Source organism: Mustela nigripes, chromosome 8 (genome assembly GCF_022355385.1).
Source record: "Mustela nigripes isolate SB6536 chromosome 8, MUSNIG.SB6536, whole genome shotgun sequence".
NCBI classification, from domain to species: Eukaryota; Metazoa; Chordata; class Mammalia; order Carnivora; family Mustelidae; genus Mustela; species Mustela nigripes.
The window spans coordinates 21856268-21872744 of NC_081564.1; the positions used below are offsets into that span (position 1 = coordinate 21856268).

At 50.5% G+C, this 16477-nt stretch overlaps 1 protein-coding gene across 3 annotated transcripts in view; it reads right to left on the minus strand.

Moving 5' to 3' along the window:
- The window catches only part of AP1B1 (adaptor related protein complex 1 subunit beta 1), a 53887-nt gene that overhangs the window by 15620 nt on the left and 21790 nt on the right, over nt 1-16477 (minus strand). For all 3 annotated transcript variants that reach the window (XM_059408772.1, XM_059408769.1, XM_059408771.1), the window contains exons 3-11: nt 15547-15652; nt 13154-13289; nt 12152-12397; nt 10545-10735; nt 9537-9758; nt 6538-6658; nt 5978-6073; nt 4876-4991; nt 4362-4527 (exon numbers count right to left, since the gene is read on the minus strand). In XM_059408772.1, coding sequence (XP_059264755.1) covers nt 4362-4527; nt 4876-4991; nt 5978-6073; nt 6538-6658; nt 9537-9758; nt 10545-10735; nt 12152-12397; nt 13154-13289; nt 15547-15652 — 1400 coding nt within the window. The remainder of the gene's footprint in view (nt 1-4361; nt 4528-4875; nt 4992-5977; nt 6074-6537; nt 6659-9536; nt 9759-10544; nt 10736-12151; nt 12398-13153; nt 13290-15546; nt 15653-16477) is intronic.

A 16477-nucleotide genomic window follows, 5' to 3' on the forward strand; every position in this document is an offset into this window, starting at 1 on the left:
TCTGTCAACAAGCAGAGATGGTACCACTGACGGACTGGGCCAGGAGGGCCTACAGAGTCAGCCTGTCATTAAGGAGCAGGGCGTCTACCAGAAGGTGAGAACCAACCCGGCCCAGCCCTCTCTCAGCTCTCACCCTGCTGCTGCTGCCTTCACCTGATCATGCCCTCAGCCTGGCCAACCTCTTCTCACCCTTTGGAGCTCATGCTGCCCCAGCACCCCCATGCTTCTGCAGCTTCCTGCCCTCCCTCATCAGCACTCCCCCCCCCCCCCCCACTATCAGAATGCTTTCCAGCCACCAGCCTGTCCTATGGACAGAGATCATGCCTATCACAGTTGTATCCCTGGTTATTGCTCTATCAGTGTCTCGCGCACAGCAGGCACTTAAGAAAAACTTGCTAACTCAAAAAACATCTCTTGAAAGAACAATTCTCTGCACATAGTCCTTCCTTAGCCACATCTCATTTCTGTCAGTCCCAAGATAAGAGGGCAACCTGAGACTCCTGAGCCAGGGCTGTGCCAGGGACAGGCCTGTGGCAGGAGGGAGGGAACAGGGCTGACAGCACCTTCCGGTTGCGGTTGGCAAAATGGAGGGTACATAGAATGGGCTAATAGCAGGTGGCAGGACGGAGGAGACGTGATCCATTTCTGGAATTAAGCAATCCAGAGTCCTTGTCATTTGGTTACACATGGGCCAACAGAAGAGGAGCGGTGGGGCTGGCAGTTGTTAGAGCAGGAGGCAGCCCAGAGATTGGCTTCTAGAACCTGGCTACAGCCCCTGGCCAGGTAGTCCAGGGGAAGCCATTTATCTTCATTTGGTGGGGAGAAGGGTGGCCTGCTTCAGGGGGTTCTTGTGAGCTCACAAAACTACCATTTATGACCGCTTTGAAGCTAGAGTTATATCACACCTCATTTGAATGTGACTCTGGATAAGTCCTACAACTTCTCTGAGTCTGCTTCCTCACCTATAGTGTTAGTGTAAACTCCTGACAGTATTGATGGAAGAGCCCATGAGATAAGGAATGTAAACAACCTATCGTATACTTTGCTCAATACACAACGCCTGTCACCGTGGTCATCAACATCATTGCAGCCAGCACGCAGGGATTTTTACCGAGTTCTCCTCAGCCCAGGTCAGCTGGCTGCCTGGCATCATTCGTCACTGTCAGGTCTGCTACACTGCCTAGGAACTTGGACCATTAGACTGAGGCCTCCCAGCCTCACTAACACGCTGACACCCCACATGTCAGCCTGCATGTTCAGGGCAACCATCCTGCCATCCAGACAGGGGCAAGACGCAGGCTAGACTGACATACCACCCCAGGTAAGACTTTCTGAGCTCCCTGTCCATGACTGGAGAGGCCTAGGAGCCCAGGATAAGGGGGCTCAAAGAGATAATCTAAAATAAGCTCCCTGGGGTGCCTGTGGGGCTCAGTTGGTTGAGTGTACAACTCTTGATCTTGGCTCCGTTGGTTGAGCGTACAACTCTTGATCTTGGCTCAGGTCTTGATCTCCAGGTTGTAAATTCAAGCCCCGTGTTTGGCTCCACGCCCAATAAATGTAATAATAAGCATATACAAAAAATTAACTGAAATGGGGCACCTGGGTGGCTCAGTGGGTTAAAGCCTCTGCCCTCAGCTCAGGTCAGGATCCCAGAGTCCTGGGATCGAGCCCCGCATTGGGCTTTCTTCTCAGCAGGGAGCCTGCTTTCCCCCACCACTCTCTGCCTACCTCTCTGCCTATGTGTGATCTCTGTCTGTCAAATCAATAAAATATTTTTAAAAATTTAACTAAAATATAAATAAATATAATAAATTAAATAAGTTCCCAAACTGCAAAGCACTAAACAAGTATGCTTATAGAAACTCCGAATGGTGTTGTGAACCCAGGAAGCGAAGGCAACTGGCCACTTAATTAAAAGCGCCATCACCACCACCCAGCCACGCTGGGAGTGCCCAGTCTACACACATCATCCAATCAGTTTTGCAGCAACCCTGCACTGGAGAAGAAGAAACTGGTTTGGCAAGTTTAACTTGCTCCAGGCCACCCAAAGTGGGGGTAGGGGAGGAGCATAGATTAGATTCCTTTCCCCAACCCAGGCTCCTGCTCTAGCTTCCCTTGCTGACTTCTCTAAGCCTGGGCTCTCCAGCAGACTTTGCCCAACGGGGAAGGGGCTACAAAAGATTTACTTTAGTTTTGCAGAAACACCCCCCAGAGGACATTCTCTGCACTAATCCCAGGCAGGACTTGATGGTGGGGGGCAGAAGGGATCCCAAGTCAGGCTCTGCTTCTCTCAGAGACTAGCAAGTGAGGAGGCTAGTATGGTGAAAGTAAAAGCAGCCCAGGGCAGGCTAATAGCAGACCTGGCAGGTGGCAGTGGGAGTGGGTGATGGTAGGAGTTAAGACCATTATTCTGTGATGAACATCTGTTGTTTTTGCCCATCTAGCGTCTAGTCTGTCTTCTGGTTAAGAGAAATACTGGCTTCCCTTCAGAGAATCATCCTCCTCTCTGCCTGATGGAGACTGGGAGAGGAGTCTGATAAACCTGGCCAATCGGAATCATGACGACTGGCTCAGGCTGATGCAAACAGGCCTAGACCGCTGCTGGAACTACCAGGGGGAAGGGAGTTAAGGAAGGCACCATGCTGTTACAGGTCATAGCCTGGAACCACTGACCCCAAATAGGCCCTAATTCTGGGAGTCTTCCCAAAGGAGAAACCACCCCGGGGAGACACACAAAGCCCTGCTGCCGCCGTCTGGGCATCCTCATCCAAGAATGCCGGAAGAGAACACACTCCTGGAACTTACCAGCTACAGGAAAGCAGTAGGTCCTCAGGGGTTTGTTGCCTGGACCAGTTTACTTTTTTTTTTTTTTAAATTTTTTAAAAACATATTTGTTTGACAGACAGAATAAATAGGGGGAACTACAGAGGGAGAGGAAGAAGCAGGCTCCCCATTAAGCAAGGAGCTCAATGCAGGGCTCAATCCCAGGACCCAGGGATCGTGACCTGAGCTGAAGGCAGACCTTAATGACTGAGCCACCCAGGCGCCCCATGGACCAGTTTACTTTTAAACCAATTTTGATCAACACCAATACTACCACTCACGAGTGCTTATTACGGCCTGGGTGCCCAATAAGGACATTGCACAAAGCATTCTATATGACTTTCAGAGCAAGAGGATCAGGCACAGTCTTAAGAACCTCATTTTATAAATGAGGAAACTGAGGCTCAGAGAGGCAGAGAATTAGTGTACAACCACAGAGCCAAGAAGGGACAAAAGAAGGGTTTGGAGACTGTGGTCTCCTATTCCAAGGCTCATGCTCTGACCCAACAGAACATACTCCCCCGTTGGGCAGCAAAGATTTCTGTGCTTACAAACACATTTAAAAGCTCTCTTTTATGAGCAGACAGTGCCTGGTTCACAAAAAAGGGAATACACATGAAAAGATGCTCAACCCCACTCAACAAAAATGCAAACAGAACCAACCAAGGTACACCCTGTTGTTCATCAGATTGGCAAAAACAGTCTGTGAACATATTAGGTTGACAAGGAGGTAAGGGGAGGGCTATGCTGATTGGACTGAGATTGGACTGTAAACCACAAAAGTTCCTATACCAAAGGAAATGGGGAACAGCTTCCCACATCTCCAGTGCATAGTCCCCTTCAACAGAAAGAATTTATCTCACAGTTGGTCCCCCAGCTACTCACATATGCGACCTACATACATTGATTATTCATAGCAGTATTGATTAAAAGAGCAGAAGACTAACACCTACAGAACCATCAGGGGAGGCTGGTTAAATAAACATGGCACTATGCAGCCGTGAAGAGTCCCATCAGTTAGTAACAACAGCGCCTTTAGATACCTTCTTAAGGGAAAAAGGCACAGTGCTGTACAATTTGAATGTATACAGTGTGCTACCAGTAGTGTTTATTTTTAAGTAATCTCTACACTCAAACTCACAGCCTCGAGATCCAAAGTCACATGCTGTACCGACAGAGCCAGCCACGTGCCCCACAGTTCAAGAAGCGGGATGCCTGGGTAGCTCAGTTGGTTGAATGTCTGACTCATATTTATCCAAAGATAAATATGAAATGAAAGCTGGAAATTCTGCCTACCTTCAGTGTCCAACATCACAGACTGTCCCCAGAAAACCCCATAGCTAATGCAGGGTGAGAGGAAAAGGGGCCACCCCTGTCAGCCCCACTATCTGTCTACACTGTCAGTGCTGTATCACGAAGGGCTGGGCCTGAGGCCTGCTGGCTGAGGGGAGGGTTTCAGGGTGGGATGGACCGCACCAGTACCAAGCTGCCAATCACGACCCACACCCTGGCCCAAGTCGCCCCACCTGGTGGCTCACCTGGGTGCTCTCATCATGGAAGCCCTCCAGGAAGCTCTCCAGCAGCTCGTCGGCGTTGTCAATTCGCTCGGCGTACTCGCCCACAATCCAAATCATGGCAGCCCGGGCCTCAGGCTCATCCAGGGAGTCCAGGTTCTCACACAGTGTGGCGATGACACTCTCATACCTAAGAGACGAGCACACAGCCAGCAAGTGAGCAGCGAAGGAGCCCAGGCAACCCAGAAGAGGCCCAGCAGGCACGGAGAGAGACAGGAAGCTGCCCCACAAGATCCTAAGAGAGTGGTGAGTAATGGGATTTGAGTTTATCTGTTACATTTTAGTGCTTATTTAGTTTGGGGAGTGGAGGAGGGGTGACTCAAGAGAAGTAAGAAAAAACAATAGGTTTCTTTTGAGAATGCCATTTGTGGCAGAGAAATAAGGAAAAAGGAGAGGCTCCTTGTTGCTTTTCCTCCCCCCACATGCCTGTGTTCAGCAGAGCCACACCACCCTCACGCTGGGAGGGATGGGCACATACTTGTTGGGGTACTTGCGGAAGATGTCCTTGATGACCACAATGGCTTCCTGGACCACGTAGTTGACCTTGGTCTGGATGAGATCGAGCAGCGTGCTCACACAGCGCTCTGCAGATTGCTGTGGGAAGAGGAATGTGGGCAAGGGCCTTGCAACCACTTCCAAGAGAACTTCTGATGACCATGTTTTGGCCTAGGGCTCAGTCATGTCTTGCCCCCTTCCTTGCCACAGAGGGTAAACAAGAGAACACTCTCCCCAGATAACAAGCAAGAGAATGAGTACAAAAGGACAGCCTGGGGATGGCAGAGACGCAGAGAGACAGAATTAGACCAAGAAGGCCAGTAGAGCTCCTGAGAGTGGGGAGAGGATCTGAAGTGCCTCCAGGCCAAGCCTTGAGGGCAGTGACTATGCTTCAGCCAAGCAACACCTCACTTCTACTAGTTTCCCAAAATGGGTTCCTATGACCAAAACCAGAAAGTCTCTATTTGGACCACCACTCCCCACCCCTTATTCCAGTATGCTGCACTAAGGCCCTTGTGGGAGAGATTCTCAGGATGCCATCATAAGGGGAAAATGCATCAAGGGGCTGGGCTGGGGTGACCAGCTGTCCGAGGATCTCCCAGTCCTCAATGGACTAACTTAAAGTCAGCTCAATGGTCAAGGAATGTCACCATAGGTAAGGAATAGGAGGGATGAAATGCCAGGACACAGGGGTCTGGACAGCCTTGGGAGCTTGGGCAAAGGGCATATGGACAGCTAAATCATGATTACTGCTAAAATGTTCAGCAGGCAGAGAACCCTGCTCCAAAACCCCATGAAGTGAAAGCTAAGTCTACCAGGGCCACCAGCAGCTAGGGCTGTGAGAGAACCCATGGTTACAGGTGGGTTTTTTCATCTGCAACAACTTGAAGGCCTAAAGGTGATCAGAGAGAGAAAAGGAACCCAATCAGATCTGCAAAATGGGTGCCTTGGGGCCTCCAGCAGTGACTCAGGCCTTCCTGAACCAGGAATAGCTGGCATATTCTGCTAGAATCAGACTGGTTTCCTGGTTTCAGCTTCCTTTCCCTCCCTCTCCCCCTACAGAGGACAGAGTCCCAGAGCCTCACCTCCACCTTGATGGCACAGCGCCCAATGGCTCGCACAGCCTTCCGTACGAAGTCCACATCCACCTCTGTTGCATACTCTTTCAGCTCCGCCAGGACCTGTGGCCCAAACAGAGAAGATGGGGTTGGGGAGAAGTGGATCTCCCAGGGTAACCAACATGCCTGCTCAATGGATACGCACGGACCCCTAAAAGGTGGGATTCTGCCTCCAGCTCGAGGAAGAAGGGCCAAGGGAAGGAGAGAGCTATCAGATGCCCCAAGAGGAAAGCAGGGAAGAACTAGTTGACAGGACTGGACATCCTCTGTTTAGGCTGTGCTAGCTAGCACGGCCTCCTAACTACTACTTTTCAGTGGATGGATAATAGGATAATAAGTAATAGTTGGGAGAATAAAGGCTTTAATCATAAAAATACCAGTTAAAATTGTTGAGTGCTTGCTTACAGAGCCCTGTGCTAAGTGCTCGTCGTGAGATGAACTGTCAGGCCGCTCAGAGACCACAGCTTGGTGGTGGTGTTGCTGCCCAACACCAAAGCTCATGGCCCTGGCTACAGCCCTCTGCTGACCTGGGCGATGTTGGCCTGGGAGGCCAGACGGATCATGATGTCCAGCTTCTCCAGCTTCACGTAGATGGGGTCATTGTATTTCACAAAGAAGACCTTCATTTCGTGCTTCAGGATCTCAGGCCTGGTGGCAAGATAGGATTGTCCAAAGAGCAAAAATCAAAGCATAAGCCCTGTGAGAAAACCCTTTCTCTGTGAGAAAACCCCAAATTACTGGGGCATTTCTGGGGTCTGAAGTAGATCCTGACACCTGTGAAGGCAATCACTACCATGGCTGCATGTTCCTCTGTGAGGGTCCACGGACTCGCCATTGTATGTCCAACCAGATCCCAGGATGGGAAGAGGGAATATGAGCAAGACAGTGCTCCTATTTGAGAGGGAGCAGGCAGCAGGCGACGGGCATGAGAATCAGACCTCCATAGTCCCAGCTTGTGACCTTGGGCCTCTGCTTCCTCACTCATGCAATTAGAATGACACCACGTAGGAAGTGTTACCACTGCAGGCCTCAGTCTCCAGTCTTAGAAAGGCCTGGCATCTGGGAACTCTGTTTTCGGGAGTGTTCTCACTGTTCCCTAAATGATAAAGGTGGCTAACTATGCCTAGACTGTTTGTATGATCTATGTTGAGTATCTGCTTTCCTTCTAGGAGTCTGAAATTCTGGAAGGTGACTATGTGATCAGTCCCCAGTAAAAACCCAGGGTACGGAGAGTCTCCAATAGGCATCCCCAGACAGAAAAATTACACACATGTTGTTGCACCTTGCTGTTCGGGGATGACTGCACTCTATGTGACCCCCTTCATGGGAGGACGGTCCATAAGGAAGCCTGTACATGGATTCCTCGACTCTACCTGTGTTACTACAGCCATACTAAATCTAAGCCGTGAAAACAACTATATGCTGACTCCCACGAGCCCTTCTAATGAATCTCTGAGCGTGGGGGTCATCCCAGGGATCCCAACAGATGTCTACATCACAGGGCTGTTGTAAGTTAGATGGGAAGCAGCTATTAGGATCGAGGCCTGCCTCAGGGAAGGCACCTGCTATGTGGCACTGTCACCAGTGTTGCTGCTCTTCCCTCGACTGGTACCGTCCACCGATTTTCTTAGATGAGGAAAGCTGAAGGTGGAGGGCCTTGCACCAGGTCACACATCTAGTGCTAATAAGGATGGAATCGAGAGTCACCACCCTCAACTCCTACTTCTCTGCCCTTTCTAGAACTGAAGAAAGGAAAAGAATGAGGGTAGGCGGTGAGGAGGGGAGAAGACACAGCAGAGAAAAAGGAGAGATCCTACTTAGGTAGGACTCAGTGCTGCTGTGTAAACTGCAGGGAGGTCCCGGCAAAGCAAGGAGCCTTTGCTATGCCTGGTCGGGGAGACAAGGTCCCAAGCCGGGGGCGGAGGAGACATGGTTTCTGCAATCAGGACCTGGCAAAAGCTGCCCAACTATGTGGGGACTGGGCCAGATGGTGCCTGAGCAACACGGTCAACTTCTTAAGAGATTTGCCATGTTAAATATAGCACAGGGAGCCCTTCACACTGATCGGGATCTATAGGTCACTACATCTTATTAAATCCCACCCACAACTAGAAATGAATCCCTCGTCTCGTGGCTCTGCTTAGGCACTCAAAAAGCTTTCCCAAATTTACCTCCCAAACCTTCACAACTGCTAGGACTCCACTGAAATTTCTGGGCCCCCAGGAGTGCCCTAAGAGCTGGAATGATGCTACAAGGACAGGGAGAAGTGCTGTCTTCCAAAAAAGAATGTCTACAAGAGGCCCTGTTCTTTGCACCCAGCAAGGAGGAGTTGGCTGCTGAGTGAGCCATCTGACCAAAAAGGCTGGGAGGAAAACTCCAGAGACCAGCCCCACTGTTTGCTGGACTTCCAGAGAACCCCTCCTATCCTGGGCCCCTCAGACTGACACTGCTGTTTTTCTTTTTTTTTTTTTTTTTTTTTTTTTTTTTTTTTTAAAGATTTATTTATTTATTTGACAGAGAGAAATCACAAGTAGATGGAGAGGCAGGCAGAGAGAGAGAGGGAAGCAGGCTCCCTGCTGAGCAGAGAGCCGGATGCGGGACTCGATCCCAGGACCCTGAGATCATGACCTGAGCCGAAGGCAGCGGCTTAACCCACTGAGCCACCCAGGCGCCCCGACACTGCTGTTTTTCAACTCTACCTATCTTGGGTATCAGGCACCTTCTCTTAGGAGCAGTGGCTTAGAGCTGTGGCTGTTCCCATGGGGCCAGTGGAAATGGGCTTCCTCCTTTTTATTTTTTATTTTTTTAAAGTAGGGTCTATGCCCAGTGTGGAGCCCAATGCGGGGCTTGAACTCACAATCCTGAGAGTAAGACCTGAACTGAGATCAAGCATTAGACGCTTAACTGACTTATCTACCCAGGCGCCGCCGGATACGGGCATTTGACTCTCGCATACCCCTCCTCAGGCCCAAGGCCAATGAGAAGTCTGCTGCATCTCACCACTCTGGAGTCCTCTGACCTCAGAGAATTTGACTAATGCTATAGCCTCTGTCCTGAGGAAAAATATACACACAGAATCTTACACCCTGCTTCAGGAGGTTCTGTGGACTGTGGAGCCATCCCTTGTTTGCAGTTAAGCAGCACCACGCTGCTCTTGACCTCATCTGCTACCTCGGCAGGCTAAGCCACGGTTTCTCACCCTCAGCACTACTGACAGTTTGGGCAGGATGGTCCCTGGGGGTGAAAGCTGTCCTGCATGCTGTAGGACGTTGGGCAGCACCCTTGGCCTCTGCCCATGAGGTGCCAATAGCACCCCCAAAGTCAGACAACCAAAAATGTCTCCAGATATTTCCAAATGTCCCCCAAGGGGACAAAGCTGCCTGTGGTTAAGACTTCTGGGTTAAGTTCCTGAGACTCCCTACACAGCGACAGGTCACTTTCCCTTTAGTGTCCTGCTCCCAGGAGGAGCCATCCCTCCTCCCCGCCACACCAGGGGCACTGTGCGTGCATGTGGCAGTCCGGGTACCTTTTCTGCACAATGAGGTTGATGTTGCGCAGGGCCACATACTGCAGCTCCGGCTCGGCCGACAGCAGCGTGACCAGGGGTGGGGCCAGTTTCTTGAGCAGCGTGCCATAGTAGTCCAGGTCCTTGGACAACATCTCCATGAACTTCATCAGCACCTTCACAGCAGAGAGCACCACAGCAGAGTTCGCGTGGGAGAGCCTGGGAGTGACCCGCTCGCAGATGCTGGGGTCCATTCCAAAAGGGAAAACAGGAGAGAAAGACAAGGGCAACACCCTGGTTTTAGTTACTGAGAGAGCATGTTTTCTGTAAGAGAACCTAGATTCTGATTCTGGTGCTTGATAATTGACCCCAACAGGTTAAAACCACTCTAAGTCTCAGTTTTCTCATCTAGAACATGGAGATGATGGTGGTATCTTCCCAGGGTTACATAAGACAATGTATACAAAGCCCTAAGCACCATGTATGGTAGTTAATAAATACTGGGTCAGTGTTAAGGCCCTCCCCCCACATCCCCCGCATTGAAAGGGCATTCAAAAGGGGCAAGGTATTATGTTGGTTATGACCAAAGGTCAGGGAGTCCCAGCCGGGTGACCTGCATGAGTTCATCCACCTTCTAAACCAGTCTTTCCTTACCTGTAAAATGTGGGCAATGATGGGGCAGCTTTCACAGAGGTGCTTTAAGGAGCATCTAATGGATAGGAAGCACTTGGCAGAGCCCCAGCCACCCAGGAAGAATCCAACGAATGGTGACTCTGGTGCTATCCACCTCCTTTACTCAGCCCAAGATGACTGGGGTCTTTGTCAACAACCAGATCGGACTCTGGCTTCTGTTCTGTCTGTACCATGCTGAGCAGAAAGGTGACTGCCTGGCTCTGGCTTCCCTTGAGGATGGTCTGTGGGGCAAGGCCCTGGCAAAGGGCCCAGCAGAGATCTGAGGCCCAGCTCATGGCTGGAGCTCTGCAAGGACCAGGTTCCACTAGGTTGGCAAGCAAGGAGCAGCCTGCTCACCTCTGGGCCTCCCGGTCATCCTTGGGTGTATAGTTGGCTAGGCAGTCGAGGATGAAGATCTGGCCCCACTCGGTGCACTCGTTCAGGGCTGTCAGCAGCTTATTAATGGACTGTGGGTTCAGATCAAGCAGGTTGCTGCTGGGGTGAGACTCAGCGATCTCTGAGAGGGCAGCCACTGCATTTGCCACCACCTGTTTGAGAGGGTAGAAGGGATATAGGCTGGGGGTGTCGCTCGGGCCAAGGGACATTGGGACTATTCATGCTGGCAGGTCAGAGGTTGAATATCCTGAAATGACAGGACCCAACGAGTAGGTCCTGCAGCATGGAGACCCACTCTGAGCACTCACCCTACTAACTCAGCTATAAAGCAGAATGAATGTTAAGGGCCCCTTCCCCAGTGTGGGAGGGAAAAAAAGAGGGCAAACAAAAGAAACAAAAGAAAGATCCAGCTCCAAATGCCTGGCAACAGAAAATATTCCTAGCTACCCAACACATAGCCCCTGCCTACTGGCTACAAGAGCTCACTTCAGGGAGTGTCAAGTGTGCTTCTTGGAGCTAGAAGATTCTTGCAGAGCTCTGCAGGCCATGGAAACAAATGGGGGCTGGAGTCCAGAGGGGATGTCAGGTGAAGCCTTGGGCACTCCAGCCATTTCTACCAGAGCAGCTGTTTTTATGTGTGTTCTGCAGGGTTTTCAACTTTTCCCTATAACAGACAGTGCTCCAATGGCCAATCTTGTATTGGCCACTCAGAGTCCTGGGTCAGTGTTTCCATAGGACAGAGTGGGATGGCTGGGCTGAGGGGTCTGTGCATTTCACTTTAAACAGAGGCTGGTGGGGCGCCTGGGTGGCTCAGTGGGTTAAGCCGCTGCCTTCGGCTCAGGTCATGATCTCAGGGTCCTGGGATCGAGTCCCACATTGGGCTCTCTGCTCAGCAGGGAGCCTGCTTCCTCCTCTCTCTCTGCCTGCCTCTCTGCCTACTTGTGATCTCTCTCTGTCAAATAAATAAATAAAATCTTAAAAAATAAAAAAATAAACAGAGGCTGGTGAATTGCCCTTCAAACTGCTATTACGTGAAAAAAGAGGAGCTCCCCTCCCAGCGACACATCCTGAGGCCCTGCCCTCCAGGCTATGCTACTTCAAGGGTGACCCTCTACAACCCTGCAACCCCAAAGATGTGGGAAGAGGGAAAAGTACCTCACATTCAGAGCCCGCCAATGGACAGTGACAATGACAGTGACTGAAAAGGGAAGGAGCACACTAGTCTTGGTTTATGCCCACTGTGTTACCTTCACAGCTTAAGCCTCACAGCACTCCTGCCAGCCACGGAGTTAGATCCATCTTACTAATGAAAAAAAGAGGGCTCTGGAAGGTTAGGCAGCCCACCAAAGGAAATACAGTTTGTGTTAGAGAGGGCACAAAGGGGAGAATCCAGTTCTAACTCCCTCCAAAGATGGTGCGCGAACCACCATAGGCATGAGGACAATTAGCCCACCCGGCAAGGCTCTGACTTCCAGGAACTGGGGAGTGCCTGGTGGAGGAGGAAGCCAAGGTATTCCCAAGCAACCCAGGAGGTGGTGGAAGTGGTATGGTGGGTGGCATTGGCTTACCATGGGGTTCGAGTCAGAGATGAGGTCTTTAAGGGTGTCCAGGAAGCCCTGGTCCTCTACCAGCTGGGCATTGATGTCATGCAGCTTGGCAACACACACAGCTGCTGTTTTGCGCACGTACGGGTCCTCATCCTTCAGGCACTTCCGGAGTGGCTCACACAGGTACTCTGTGATCTTGTCAACGCGGATGCAGCCCATGGTCCGCACAGCCAGGGCCCGGATCAGGGGATTGGGATCCTCACAATCCTGAGGGGAACGAGCCATCGGCCAGGGGCAGGGGCAGGCTCAGCAATATCAGACGGCCCACCAACTGTGGCCGACAGAACCAAAAGTGCCATGTACAGGCATCTAGCATTTGCCAGATGATGTGCTGGGGCTTTGTGTATTGTTGACTCTAATTCTCACAGCAGGCATACAGTACTGTTCCTGTTTTACAGGGTGAAACAGCCAAGGCCCCCAGGGAAACTGGGAGCTCACCCAGTTACAGAGCAGAGCCATGATTCAAACCCACATCCATCCGGCACCATAACCCACAGAACCCCTCATGTGCCTCTATCTGAGCATCGACAGGGCAAGGGGAGTTAGGAAAGTTCTAAAGGTACACAGAACTGACCATCCAAGTAGCTGTTTACACCTTAATCTGGATGGAGAACACAGAAAGGGGCAAAGTCTAGAAGGCGAACATAGAAGCTCTCAGATTCTTGCTGAATCCTGCCCTGGCAAAGGATGCAGGACAATGGTGCATCCCAGGGGGGACATGGGGATCAATACAGGCCTTAGGCTACCTCACTCAGGAATGAGTTAGCAGGGTCTGTAGCAACTGATTTTCTAAGACAGTGGGAGCCCTCTACTGGAGGACTAGGAGGCCCTCAGCCTGGGAGTCAGAGGGACTGGAAAGGAGCCTGAGTGCTTTTACTCAGGGCCATAGTCTCCCACCCCGAGACAAAGGAAAGATGAAGCAGTGAACACCCATGCCCTTCCTCCGACCAAGCTCCCTCTCACCTTCACAAAGGTGTTGACAGCCATGATGGCCATGTCGGGTTGACTCTTGGCATAGTTCATCAAATACAAGTACACCAGCTTTTTCAGCTCCAGGTTGTCTGTCTGCATACAGTTCACCACGTCGGGGAAGAGGGCACTGGAAAATCAAAATGGCATGAGTGTAGGTAAGGCTGAAGAAAGGAAGATTTTTCAGAGAGCTAATGGGTGGTTTGGGGGTGGGGTGGGGAAATAGGGACAGTGGATGGGAGAAAGGGGAAAAAAAGTAACAGGACTTCCTAGTAAAAGGGAAGACACCAGCTATGCTGTTACCATGAACACTTATGGGTAGCAATGGAACCCAAAAGGTGATTTGAAAAGTAAAGTCCTCCATTCTTTTTACAGAGTTCATTCATATACAACTCTACAGCCCATCAGACCCGGCTCAAACCCAGCTCTGCCGCCTGCTAACTATATGAAATTGGGGAAATTCCTTCATCCCCCCCATGTCTCAGTTTGCTCACCTGCAGGAATGGTGCAGCAAAACCCCATTACACAGGGCCCTTGTGATAATTAAAGAAGACAACATATTTCAGGTATCTGGTCCCTCAGCTGCCCACTAAAAACTAGCCCAGCATGCACAGAGCATGTACTATACAGCCGGATTTAGCACTAAGGGTTTTATATGCATGATCTCAATTAACAGCCCCAAGAAGCCAGTGTGTTATCCTCATTTTACAGAAAACAATACCAAGGCTCATAAATGTCAAATAATTTGCCTGAGGAGCCAGGTCTGACTCTAAAACCTGTGCTCATGACTGCTGTTATTCTGGGTGGAACCCTTCCCAACATAGAACCCCAGAGTCCCAATACCGTTGAGATGTGAAATATGCTTAGAGGTCAATTTTTTCTCTCTGGAATCTTCACCTCCCCTCTCAAGTCTTGTGACTTAATGGTCGAAGACATGGTAAAAGAGACTCAAGAGGTCAAAGTGAGCTCCCTGGGCTCCCTTAGGAAGGAACCCAGTTGATGCTGACATTGATGCATAACCTTGGAAGATGAAGAACTAGGAAGAAAGGGGTGGGGGGAGGAGGAGCCGCTGATGGGCCTGCCACACCAGCACAACAAGTTCACTTGAGACAGAAGAATAAAGATGCTTCCTCTGTGAGGAGGTGACAGTGGTGTTCTATTTGAAGAGTGGCTTTGTCCGGGAAGGATGTGACTTGGGAAGAGGCCCAGTTCTCCAGCAGACGCCTGATCCTTTTGCCACTCTGTCTATAGCAGGTCTCTCTGCAGAACTGTCTCTGCTGTGGTGCTATCAGGAGGTCCCTTGCTGAGGTGGCAACAGGACAGGGCAATCCATGGAGAAGTCTGGAGGAATATGACCCAGATGAGGAGCTGCCCTACATCAGCGCCCAGGCCTATAAGGCATGGAGCTAGGCACCATGCAGGCACAGTGGAAACACCTTGGAAGGGCTGGACTTGCGTCCTAGTTCTGCTATGAACGATGTGACTGGGGGCAGTCCCTATATCCCTTCTTTATCTGGTTTCTTTGGCAGTAAACACATTCTTATGTACAATGTGGGAATTGTAAGGAACTGCTGAAAAACATACCTGAAAGTTTTCTGCATACTCTCAAATACTATGCAACTGTTAGGTTGTTACAAAATCTAGTCCCTGTCACCGGGGACTTAATGACATGGTGGACAGGTGAACACAAGTACACATCAGAAAAGGACAGTCTAGAATTAGTGCCAGGTGACAGGAACACAGAACAAATGCTACACATTCAGGGAAGTGGGCTGGAGTGATGAGGGAAGGCAACAAGGAGACCTTGAATGGGTTTTCAGAGATGGGAAACAAGCTTGTAAATGGAAAAGGGAAAAGGGACAGTCTACACAGGGGAAGAACGTGAGCAGCGGAGAGGTGGCAATGCTACCCATCAGCTGCTCTGGCGGTCAGATGTAAACCAGAGGCTGTGAACTGGCGACAGATCCGATGAATCCCGTCTGCAGGTGTGTGTCAGCGTCATAGCAATGTTTGTTTAATATCATCTAGCAATCTTAAAAATACGATTCAAAATGAAAAAATCTAGATTTCTTATTCTTTTAAAAAGCCACACCTGCTCATACTGGGTTCGTTTTCCCCAGCTGGCAGCAAACCTCTGGAATTTCTGACAGGGTTCCTGCCTTTTGGACTTGGCCCACTTCACTACTCACTCCGCTGCCCTGAACCCCAGCAGCATCTGAGCACAGGACCCCTGTGTAAACGAAACCTTCTGAGTGGAAAGGCGGCTTGCAAAGGGAGCCATAGCAAGGGGAGACACGGGTGCCTAGAGATACCGTCAAGGAGCGATGTGAACTAGACCCATGCTACAGAGCCCCGCTCCAGCCGACACCAGGCCTGCGCCTGCACACCTGACATCTTTGCCCACGGTCATTGATGCAATCACTTTCTTTACCGCCTCCTTCTTCTTCTCCTTCTTGTCACTGTTGAGCTCTGCCTTCAGCTCGAAGATCTCCCCTAAAAAAGGAGGCAGGCATGAGTGATCACCCCCCTACCCTGCCAGAGGGCCATTCCCAGTCCCCAAATTCCAGAAGAATGGGAGGGGAGGAGCAGGTAAAGACACCCTGTGCTGCCAGCTGAGGGCCGTGTTAGGTCCTTGGCCTCAGTGACAGAGGTAGCAGAGGGGGACAGCTCTGAGGAGGGCAGTGTGGAGGCCGTGCTGGACTGAACAGAGGGAACTACAGAAGCAAAAAAGATTCTGAGGCAGACAAAAAGTGTGAGAACAGGTCCTGCTCATCAAGCAGTTAAAAACACTCAGAGGAAAGTAAAATTCTCCTCAGCTACCACCCTCACCCGAAGCCCTCAAGGAGGTGTGTGATGGAATCTGGGGACTGAAGATGTGAAGGGAGAGGGTAGGATTTGCTCAATTCCCACACTTGGCTTTTCCTGTTTTCCTAGAACCCCCAGTTAAAACAGCACACTCAGGGTTTCACTTCCTGAGCCAGAAGTGGTTGCTCAGCTCTGAAAATGGGAATTCAGCTACCCCAGGAGGGCCTGAGCACATAATATGCTTTTCTTAAGAACTTGATAATCTGGGGGACGCCTGGGTGGCTCAGTTGGTTAAGCAGCTGCCTTCGGCTCAGGTCATGATCCCAGCGTCCTGGGATCGAGTCCCACATCGGGCTACTTGCTCCGCAGGGAGCCTGCTTCTCCCTCTGACTCTGCCTTCCACTCTGTCTGCCTGTGCTCGCTCTCACTCTCTCTCTTACAAATAAATAAATAAAATCTTTAAAAAAAAAAAAAAAGAACTTGATAATCTGGAAAAAACAAAGAGAAAATAGG